At 40.9% G+C, this 12,244-nt stretch overlaps 1 protein-coding gene across 1 annotated transcript; it reads left to right on the top strand.

Moving 5' to 3' along the window:
• The first annotated feature begins 3,147 nt into the window (after window positions 1-3,147).
• Window positions 3,148-11,515, top strand: LOC308309321 (uncharacterized protein). The gene is made up of 6 exons (XM_080754872.1): window positions 3,148-3,211; window positions 5,754-5,825; window positions 6,300-6,364; window positions 7,499-7,570; window positions 8,936-9,133; window positions 11,042-11,515. Exons 3-6 carry the CDS (start codon window positions 6,361-6,363, stop codon window positions 11,491-11,493), a joined length of 726 nt encoding a protein of 241 aa, XP_080610998.1. The 5' UTR covers window positions 3,148-3,211; window positions 5,754-5,825; window positions 6,300-6,360; the 3' UTR covers window positions 11,494-11,515.
• Window positions 11,516-12,244: the final 729 nt, after the last annotated feature.

Genomic DNA, 12,244 nt, shown 5'->3' with positions numbered 1-12,244 from the left:
GTACTTAGGTGGTTATAGGTGTTATTCAAAATAACCTGTATCTGCTGAACCGTAATTAAAAGATGCTGAGCTTAAACTAGATCTGCATTAAAAATAATAATTAATAGTCCATTAATATATGGGAAAAAAAAATCCCCGTCGCACATAGAACAACAGACTCCGCAGTGGCTACTTCAACTAAGCTTATAGCACTTACCGTAGCATTCGCCTACACTCAATGACCGTACATGAAAGCTAGATAGCATTTTTAGGTTTTATATAAACATTTACTGAATTCTTGGTCTACCTACATTATTATTTTGTTCTTTTTCTTTTCTTTTTTTCCTAGATTAATATTTCTTTGCATTTGATATATTGATGTTGATGTATTACCTTGCTTATTGTATTGATGTTTCAGGCACACAACTCTTGGATTAATTGAATATATTTGTATTGAGCCTTTACTAAGCATGATATATGAAGTATAGTTTGGCATCAGGAAGGACTCTGTCTCTATTCATTCCCTGTAAGCATAAACATTTTAGATAAGTTATATACCAAATAGAATTACAGGGAATGAATTAAGACCCCCAAAGGGGTTCTAGAAACAGAGCCTATTATGCTGGGGAGGTGGTGGGATTGCAAAACATCATCAGCAGTAGAGATCGAGAGTAGCAGGCTCAGGGAAATTAAACATCAGGGAGTGAAACAGTGTCGGTTTTGAGTTGACACGCCAAGTTTGATCTAGTCTTTTGAATAAAATTTGATTTTGTTTTAGTCATATTTTAGTCATTTGAAATGTCTGTTTTTTTAGTTAGTGAATAAAATCATAAGATTTTAGTCTGTTGATTTAGTCGACTAAAATGTATTTTGGCGGTCTGTGATGCTATTGAAATGCTTGATTTGTACTCAGCCATGTGCCAAAAATCTGCAGATCTACAACTCACAACAACATCACTTCTCCAACCATTTTCTAGGATTCAGCCACAACTTTCTTTCTTTCTTTCTTTCTTTCTTTCTTTCTTTCTTTCTTTCTTTCTGTCTTTCTTTCTTTCAAAGGAGGGTGCATACAATCTCATTATCAGTTGGTTTATCTGTGAAATCCCTTATGTCTTGCTGAAAGGAAAACCACTGACAAACATGTCTTCCTGTGCGTGTGAAATGGAATATTACACCAAGCTGCAGTAAGGGCCCTCAACAGGGGGTCCGCGACCTCTAGGGGGTCCTAAGTAGCATGGAATTACTTCTTCGCACAGCTTTTGGTACAGTTGCATGATATTGCCGTGTTCATTGACACAGGCCAGGCTGGCTCAGTCGATGCAAGGGGGACTACATTCTCACTCTTGTAAAGAAGCGATGTGTGCACGTTTATCTATTATTGTTGCTAGAGCAGCTCTTCTCAGGTGCAGGTCAAATGCATTCTCTGCCGGGGCAATAGCTTTAAAGGGGAAATCCAGACCAAAACATATCCCCCTGAATGGCCATGTTTTCATAAAATCCTAACTGGTTTGGTGGATTTCTTTTATTATTGCTCCTCATCCAAGTTTTGACGACCACTCCTCACAGCTAAAATGGGGCTGGTGCGACTCTCCCAAAATCGCTTATTTCAAGCGCTCCAAAGTTCCCTTTTTCTTTATGAATCGTATATTTATAGTTCCCTGAGACCACCCAAAGTCTTGTTAGTCCACCACATATTGACCCGGATGAGAAACGGGCTGAAACGCAGTAGAGAAGCGTACGTTATCTTCTCATTCATTCAACTGGATTCAAGCGATCAACAGACTAACTAGAATATATTCTTTTGCTGCTATTTATTTATTTATTGATACCACGATGCCTTGTTGTGTACATACTGGCTAATAACTCCAGGACAAGGCCTTCTTTGCGCTACAGAAGTTACGTTAGAAGCGCAGTAACCAGAAATCTCGCAATAGGCTAGAATCTCGCTTTGGAAACGGCGTTATTGTTCTCAGCCCGTTTCTCATCCAGGTCAATATGTGGTGGACGAACAAGACTATGGGTGGTCTCAGGGAACTATAAATATACGATTCATAAAGAAAAAAGGAACTTTGGAGCCCCCGAAATAAGCGATTTTGGGAGAGTTGCACCAGCCCCATTTTAGATGTGAGGAGTGGTCGTCAAAACTTGGATGACGAGCAATAATAACAGAAATCCACCAAACCAGGTAGGAACATTTATGAAAACATGGACATTCAGGGGGGATATGTTTTGGTCTGGATTTCCGCTTTAGGGTTAATAATGTGGAGGAAATCCCAGGCCTGCTGATTCATAAATGCTTTTTGTCACAAGTGCCACATGAGGGCGCACTTGGACAGAACATGTCAGAGTCAAGGTGGTTGCACACTGCTGCGTTTTTCGTTGCGAAATGCGTTTTTCAGGGCAAGGAGAGAGAGAGAGATAGAGAGAGCAAGGGACCGAGTGGTGCGCGAAACGGGCGGCAGTGTGCAAACGTGACTGACATAACGTGAGGTTGATTTTTTATTTGCGTGCTCCGAAATTCACTCCGATATTCGGCCCGAAAAACGCAGCAGTGTGCAACCAGCTTCGACTCAGACAGAACAGACAGAACCATTAGTCAAGTAATAAAGAACGTTTAACAACATCCGAGGTTGACCAAAGTGCTGCACAGCATTTAACTAAATAAGAAAATATACAAGAAAAAAGCATGTTACACAAAATATATAAGTTATAAACGGTCAGAGAACAAAAAAGGAGAACATGGAGGTTTAATAGGCACAAGAAAGAGTCCGCGCATTACTCCAAGTGTTACAAACTGATATTTGTTCAAAAGAAAAAAAAAACATGTAGGCCTATGTCTGTCTCACAAAGTTGAAGACTAAAGTCAAAGACTAATATTAAGAAACACACATTCCAGATGATGATAGAAAGTGTCAAATAGGCACAAATAACATGCAGTAAATCTGGTCTCTATACTGCCTCGACTACTGTCCCACCACTGATTCTTAATGACTTGTTTCCCATATCAGAATGGACACAGACTGTTATAGCAACCAAAGTACACACACATAGGCCTACGGATTGTTCAGTGTAGACCTATTGGAAAACAGAGACGCCCATTTGGTTATTATTGTAGCTACTGTACGGTCAAAATGAAACTGAAAGTAATTTCAAATATTTTCCAGTTCACTATCACACTGCAGTGCAGGAAGCTGGACGAACAACAGGCACACTATGTTCTAGTCTCATCCAGGTTGGTGAAAAACATGATTATTTTTGGTCTTTCATGTGATTACTTTGGTATATTTCGTATAATAAATAGTATTGCAAAGTTTCAAGATAAATCATGTGATTTATTAATGTCTTAAGAAAATGATTGCATCATCTGAAAGAAAGAGAATCATCACAGTCAATTGTGGAAAAGGTACTTAACTAAAAGTATCAGTAGGCCTACTGCAATATAGAAATACTCTGTTACAAGTAAATGTCCGGAATTCAAAATGTGCTTGAGTAAAAGTATGAAAGTGTTCAAAGCATCAAAATGTACTCAAATAGTGTAGTTATAAAATAGAGCTAAAGTGGTTAGTGTATGTTATATTATAATGTAATATCTGCAAAGTAACTACTAGTAACTAAAGTTTTCAAAAAAAAAAAAAAAGTAGTGGAGTAAAAGTAAGATATTTGGATCCGAGATGTAGTGGAGTAGAAGTAAAGGTATTGGAAATTGGAAATACTCAAGTAAAGTACAAATACCTAAAAAACTGTACTGTACAGTAATTAAGTAGACTTTGCTTTTCACAGTTGTATAGGGAAGTCTGAGGACAGTGCCAGGGGCGTCACAATGGGTAGGAAAGTGGGACTGAGTTACCAGGGCCCCTACTAGGGCCCTAGTAACTTTAGCTATAAAAAAATAGCAGATATACAAGCTCGCAGCGCGGCACCGAGTGCCGCGCTGCAAGCTTGTAGATCTGCTATTTTTTTTGAAAAGTCGTGAAAATGTGTGCAAATCTTTGAATATGTATTTTTTAAGCGAACATTTGTAACTCAAATTTTGCTTCCGGGGGGTCCCTGGAACTAAATATTTTGAGATGGGGGTCCGTGGCCAAATTAATATCATTTTGGGGGTCCTTCACATGAAAAAGTTTGAGCACCACTGACATGGAAACATGGGTTTCTTGCACACATTTTCACAATTTTTCAAAAATAGCAGATCTACAAGCTCGCAGCGCGGCACTCAGTGCCGCGCTGTGAGCTTGTATATCTGCTATTTTTCAATAGTTAACATTCATGGGGGGCCCGCACTGAATCCTTGTACCCAGGGCCCAGAATTTGGTGTGACGCCCATGGAAAGTGCTATGGATGAATAATGCTGCTAGAACTTCTCACACCTACTAGGCTATTTATAGAAGCTCACACAAAGGATAGACCATTGATATGCAATTCAATTTTCAATTCAAAGGGCTTTATTGGCATGAGAAAACACGTTTACTTTGCCAAAGCAGAAGTGTACACAGTACAATGCAATCAATCAATATAATATAATCTTGTATTCTTTGCTTGCTATTTATTATGTCCATGAATTAAATACAGAGGGCTTCCAACTTTAAAAAAAAAAGCCCGTAAGGTCTTATTTGGGATGTTCCTTTTAGGCAGGGTGTTTAACTGTACTTGTACTGTATACATTTCAATTGTATTGACTATACTTGTACTGTTCTCCATGTTTGTCTAATACAATAATCAATAATCAATCAAAATGTGTACAATTGAAAGGGGTGAAACAGTTATCATGTATTGAGATTACTCGATGCAGACAGTTTTTTTTTTATCATTGGTCACACACGCTCGCACGCACTCATGCACGCACACACACACACACACACACACACACACACACACACACACACACACACACACACACACACACACACACACACACACACACACACACACACACACACACACACACAGAGCCCTGAAAGTTTACTGTAAGTCACATGACTTGAAGGAAGAGGAAGTGGTCTCTCTCTCTCTCTTTCTCTCCAAACAACCCCTCCCTCCCGACCTGGTTGACACACACACACACACACACACACACACACACACACACACACACACACACACACACACACACACACACACACACACACACACAGCCCTGAAAGTTTACTGTAAGTCACATGACTTGAAGGAAGAGGAAGTGGTCTCTCTCTCTCTCTCTCTCTCTTTCTCTCCAAACAACCCCTCCCTCCCGACCTGGTTAATGTGCATCAACCAGGTCGGTCATTGCTGTTAATTCAAGCTGTGATGCTCAGCGTCGATCGGCACTGTACTATAGATGCCCGAACCACCTAAGCTGACTAAGCAGTACATTATCATGTATTTATTTGTACAGCATTGGTCATTTCGGTGCATTTGGTGTTGTCCTCCTCATTGATTCTGTGTTGGCAGGGGGGGTTGGCAACTGTGCTTGCTGCCACATAGAGTTAGTCCATACCCTTTCAAAGATATGAGTGTCAGGGATGGAAAGTAACTTTGTACTTTATGGTCTACCTGCAACAGTTCCAACACACACACTTATATTACACGGCTGTGTCTGTGTCCTTTGTTGTCACAGAGAGAGAGAAGTTAGCTGGCCGTTGTTAAAGCGACCAAAGTACACATGTAATAAAGATACAAATGTTCTGATAAAAGTGATTGTAACATTTGTACTAGAGCCACCCTTATGTATAAAGAACTGTCTATACTGTCTATACATGAAACTGAACATTATTTTCTTTGCCCATTCATGTCTCCAGACTGCTCGATTTCAAAAGTCTTCTCTCTCTCAAGACTCAAGTCTCCTCGTTCTCGATTCTCGAAGTCTTTTGGTAAGATAATAACATTTATACTAGAGCCACCCCTTATGTATACAGAACTGTCAGCACTGTGTTGTCATGATGAAACTGAAAATCTTTTTCTTCAGGTTGGTGGAAATGTATAATCTTTTCTCCTGCTTTCATGTGTTTACTCTGGTAGGCCAAGGCCTATATCTCATAATTAATTCAATTTGTTAATGTAATTTATCAAAAAAGAAATTGTACAGAACAGCGTTTTTCAATGTTTGTTTAAGGCCCATTTAAGGCCCATTAAAGGTAAAAAAGTCAAAATCTAAAGGAGCACATATATTCATCTACCGTAGGTACCATGGTTATTTTGGGGGGTCATGTCCTGAAAAGTGTGGGAACCCTTGGTCTGACTCTGAGGAAGATGTCAGCACGTGTGTGTGTGTGCGTGCATGCATGCATGTTTTCTTCAGTGGAATGCAATTGCCAAATAAATTGACCACTGTGTTTTTTCAACAGGTAAAAGAATATTACAGCACGTAAAACATACGCTGGAACACAGGTACAAAGAACACAGAAAATGGGTGAGTTTATTCCTTTATACAGGGAGAAAAATCATGCACAGCACCCTGTCTTTAAGTTAACATGTTAGGCTGTTTGTGGTACAGTATGATGCAGGCAGGAGGCAGAGGAGAGGGAGGTAGTGGCAGTAATGATGGGCCAAGTTATTGTGGGACATCTTGCTCCATTAGTAAGAGATCCAGGGCTCTATTTGGATTGTCTTAATACCAGCTCTTAGGCCTTAACTTAAAGGTCTGTCCATACTGTCTCTGAGCACCGAACCTTTTGTCGGAAGGGTGTGTTTCGGTCTTTTTCCGGTCCACTGTCCTAACCCTAACCCTACAAAATGACGCCAATCGCATCTTCTGAAAAGCATTACCCCGAAAAGTTCGGAAAGCTGCACGTCGGAAAGTCCGAAGTCTCCAACAAAAAAGTTTGGTGGTCAGAGTTATATGGAGAGGCCTTTAAGTTAAGGCATAAGAACTGGTACGTAAAACAGTTTCAGGTGAGCATAAAGTCAGCACAGTGGACCAGTGTGTGTTTCAGACGCTTTCTCTCACAAAACTGTGAAACCTGTGCACTATTTAAAGGCAACATGGACAGATGTTCATTCCACTGGGTTTATCTTATCTTAAGTTTTTATGTGAAGACACAGAGCAATATCTTTTTCAATACCAATACCATGACACGAATTAGCTTAAACTTTCAGAATGTCATTGTTGTGTCAGTTTTGCAACCAATCGTTCGTAATCTCTTTTTGGTCACAGAATGCTTGATCATTTTAGCTATTATCACTATGACAAGTAATAGCAGTTGATATAGGAAATACCTGTATGTATTCAACAACATACCTTGATATCTGTGTTGTGTGTTTGTGCATGCGTGCGTGCGTGCATGTGTGTGTGCGTGCACACTCGTGTTTGTGTGTGTGCGCGTGCTTGTTTTGTAATGTAGGCCTATAAATTAATAGGCCTACAGTAAATAATAATTTAGGGGGTTTCTCTCTTTGTTATTTATTCGTAATACTGGATAGAGTTTAAGATACGATATATCATAATACAGTAGGCTACACATATACAGTACACACACACACACACACACACACACACACACACACAAACAAACAATTCTAATTCTTCTTTTATCTTTCTTTGTAGATTGGCAAAAAAAGATTTTAGTATTCCTGGCCCTCTGGAGCATTATAATGAGTGTGGTCCATATTGCCATGGGTGAGTGTCCGCCATGTGGTTCCCTGGAGGTTCAAAGTGCTGGTCAAATCCTTCCTCTTCTTTTTAAAACGTGGTTTAGAATATTACCTGACTATAAATTCCACCAACCCACAGTTTAAAGCTGGAGCATTTTACTGATATTTGTTGATATGCATAGTTATGTACAGTATGTTTGTGCTTCCATGTTAGCCAGTCTTGTAGGCAAGTAAAACCAGTGGTGATCAAGGTACACAACACCAGTACTTGGAGATTGATTGATTGATTGATTGATTGATTGATTGATTGATTGATTGATTGATTGATTGAATCCTTTATTAGCAATTTGCAAAAAAGAAATAAAGAAAAAGAAAAGCTCAGAAAACTGCTACAGCCAAATAATTTTAAACCCATGAAAGCCTATGGCTTGCTTCTGTTGGGGGTCCTTTGTCCACAATTCATTGTCAAAGTCAAAGAATAGGTAGTGAAATTAACTAATGGGTACTTTTTTTGTTAAAAAGAAGGAACACAAATCTATGTAACAGGGGTCTCCTCTTCTCTCCATCTCTTTAATAAACACAAAATAATGTTTTTTTACTGCTAATTTCTTTGTCACTTTTTTTTATTGTTTTATCACTCAAAAAAGTATTTTCATATTTTTGTACACAGACAACACTCAAACAAAATTGACAACCATCGGCTCCCCATATTATTCAACATTATACTGTTCACGGACAGGGTTTACTTTTTTCTCTTTTCTTTTCTTTTCCTTTTCATAAGTCAGTTATTCACATAATTCACATAATTCCCATTATCCATTATCTATTAGAGCAGTGGTGGCTGAGTGGTTAGTGTCCACACCTATGACTCCGGAGGCCCCAGAGGTCGCAGGTACGATTCCCCACTCCAGCTACCACTGCTCCCCTTCCCCCTTGCGCTCCTTGTGGGCATCACTGGGTTGAGTTCAGCTGGGTCAAAGCTGATAAAAAAAATTTAAAAAAAAAGCAGCTGGGTTGGGCTGCGATATCTGAATTTCCCCTGCGGGAGGAGTAGGTATTCATCATTATCTGTCCCCCCTGTCCATCACAGCACTTACAATTTTACTTATTTATCCTGTATGAGTTCACTTTGTTATCCTATGCCATATTTACTAAAGAGCAGGAGAGACAGGGGGACCCCTGTTACTGTACATTCACTCAGAATATACAGCAATTTAACACAGTTATTGTTTATTATTGCTGCTACAATGTTGAGGATCCAGAATCTAAGAATTGTACTTGCTTTTATATAAGTAACAATAACAATATGTAATACAATTTCAAAACGTTTTGAAACATCTCGCAACACTGCTTAGGGTGATCATATTTTCTATTTCATATTTCCATACAGGTATCGTCCACGTTCATGACTGCACTGCCCAGCCTGCCCTTCCCGTCATGCATTCCATCTTTGGCTGTGCTGTGTTGGCCGTGCTGATCCTCCATTGTTGTCTGGACAGATATGTGACAGATACGTCACATATCTGTGACTACTTAGTCTACCCGTTTTTTGGGTTGGTGGCCATTGTAACTGTTGCATTCTTCACTAGTAAGTGTTATTTATGCATGTTTGTGTGTGTGTGTGTGTGTGTGTGTGTGTGTGTGTGTGTGTGTGTGTGTGTGTGTGTGTGTGTGCGCGCACGTTACGTCATTGTTACCGATAAATGCACCATTTACCATATATACCATTTAACAATGCATATTGCATAGTACTGTACATGGAAAAGTACCTATCTATCTGTCAAAAGCATAAAACATCATTTCTAATGTCGGAATCTGTCTAGTATATAGTTTATCGACGTATTCCCCAGTAGGAGCGAGATCATTTAGCGACCTACAACCGGGTCGCAACGTGGTCGGTATCCACCAACCGGGTCGCTAAATCGACCGACCGGGTCGCTAAATCTACCGACCGGCCTGCAGTTTTAGGTCGGTAGATTTAGCGACCCGGTTGGTAGATCTAGCGACCCGGTCGGAAGATTTTGCGCCCCGGTCGGTAGATTTAGCGACCCGGTCGGTCGCTATAGCGGCACGGTCGGTGATTTAGCGACCCGGTCGGTAGGTTGCGTCGGCAGGTTAGTTACTGAGGTACGGTTACTGAGGTTAAGTTTAGGGTCAGGGTTAGGGTTAGGGTTAGGGTTAGTAGCCCGGTCGGTGGATAAGCGACCCCGGTCGGTGGATTTACCTACCCGGTCGGTGGATTTAGCGTCCCGGTCGGTGGATTTACCGTCTCTGTCGGTGGATTTAGCGACCCGGTCGGTAGATTTAGCGTCCCGGTCGGTGGATTTAGCGTCCCGGTCGGTCGATTTAGCGACCCTGTCGGTCGCTTTAGCGGCACGGTCGGTGATTTACCGGCCCGGTCGGTTGATTTAGCGACCCGGTCGCTGAAAACTACCGACCACGTTGCAACCCGGTTGTAGGTCGCTAAATGATCTCGCCCTCTCTCGTATTCCCTGCCACGCTTTCGGAGAGATTTTCACTAACTTTTGAAAAATTATAGAATATTCTGTGTCAATCCGATTTCCTCATGGGAGCCCTTAAAGGAGTAGTTCACCCCCAAAATGACTTTTTTTTCTATTGATTACTCACGCCATGGAGAGTAGAGTTCAACAATATTTTTTGGTTTTTGTCACATTCCTAAGACAAAAATTTGATTTGAGTAAATTTACCCCCATTGATTCCGGATGGTGACCCGTTTCGAAACGGGTCACCATCCGAAATGAATGGGGGTAAATTTATTGTTAACACATTTATGTCTTAGGAATGTGACAAAAAACTAAAAATATTATTGAACTCTACTCTCCATGGCATGAGTAATCAATAGAAAAAAAGTCATTTTGGGGGTGAACTACTCCTTTAAAAGATGTGCACAGGTGTCCTGGAATTGGAAAATATAAATATAATATAAATATTGTGCCCAGCACCTAACCCTAACCCTTACATTCTTTATGGCAGGGGTCTTCCAACGTTTTCAGGCCAAGGACCCCTCAGTTGAGAGAGAGATGAAGCAGGGGCCCCCACAACCTTTTCCGAGATTCCAATCATCAGTGTATTTTGGATTCATGCCAATTTGTGTTTTCAGATATATAACCACTTGAACCGTCAATACTTGATCTTTGATCTTTCACTCTGTCTGCTCTTTTCCCCCTCTACTCTTTGCCGAAAATAGCAGATCTACAAGCTCACAACGCCTTGCAGCTTGTAGATCTGCTATTTTTGGCTAATGTTCTCAGAATATGGACACTAGGATTCAAGTGGTTACTGGTTAATATGAAAAATAAGACAAAAGTTTCAATCACTCAAAGATTTGGAGGACCCCCTGTAGTAACTCTGAGGACCCCCGAGGGGTCCAGGCATAGTTATTTTTCCTTCTTTTTCCTAAAAAAAAAGCTAGCTGGTAGCTAAATGCTAATAATATGTCATCATTGTGACAATTCCTTCTTTTTTATTCCCACAGTAAATGGATTGACCTATGGAATCACACCCAGCTACCACCCCACCGGAAACACAACATTCTGCAACCAGAACATGTACAGGTTTTCATACGTAACCTTCATTTTATGGGATATCATTATAGGGGTGATAGGGCTTATTGCCTGTGTCGATGTCCACTGTATTTCCACTAAAGACACAGGTTCAAGTAATTCTGGTTCTAATTCCACCAGCCAGGTCACACAAAGCATCAACTCTGATAGGAACTCTAGTTGGTATACAATTAGAGAATCACGTTATGAGCGCTTAAAACATGGTCGAGTAACAATCACTAAACAAGAAACACATGAAAGAGTGATTGCTGTAAGTGGTTCTGATTCGCGCGAAAGAGAGGAATATTTAAAGCGTGTAGTCGGACCAGGACATGGCCAGCAGAGCATAGGAGCAGGCCAAGGCTACCAGAGCATAGACTACTGAGCGGACTGTCTCTTCAGGTAGCTTAGTCTGAAATCAGGCGATCTCCGGGGCATAGGAGAGTAAAATAGTGAAAAGAAAACTGAAAGAAAACTGTTCTTTATAAGATGCACACTCCCAGCTGTCCAGTGGATCTCAAAGCACTGCTACCCCAAGCTCACATACCAGGTAATAGCGAGTTTAAGCTAGATGATTTTCAGGGCTGCAACGCCAGACGGACTACGGCTGCTATGACGTAATCGCCGTAGCGGTCAAAATGGTTAAGCAAAGCCTCGGCGGCGACGGGTTCCCACCCCTTTCACTGAACGCTTTGGTTCCCCTGGCGACGCGTACACGCAGCAGACGGAGTAGGCGCTACGTGGGAAGGGACCTTCTGCCGTAGTAGATACGGCTGTGGCGACTGCAGGTTTATCTATTGAGCGCGGATCATTTCCGGTTACCGTTGTCATCTGCCGTTGCGTTGCTTAAACTGGCTAATATCCCCCGGAGGCACCAAATGCCTTGAAAGGAGTTTTCTCCACTCTGCTATTACAACAGCCTTCCTTAACCCTGCCGTTGTTGGAGACATTACATCAAGCAGTATTCATGCCTTTAAGATGAGGCTGAACAAACACCTCCTCAGCATGACACTGTAATCCCATAAAGCTTAAAGTTGTACCATGTAACTTTTTTTATAAAACAAATCTTAAAATGGTCCTAGCTGTTAAATCGCTAAAGTTTTAGAACCCCCACTCCGTTATTTTCAGCTTCTAAA

Source organism: Nannobrachium achirus (assembly GCF_963921795.1).
Source record: "Nannobrachium achirus genome assembly, chromosome: 24".
NCBI lineage: Eukaryota > Metazoa > Chordata > Actinopteri > Myctophiformes > Myctophidae > Nannobrachium > Nannobrachium achirus.
The sequence above is the reverse complement of the archived record's forward strand: the minus strand, read 5'-3'. Positions and strand labels throughout refer to the sequence as shown.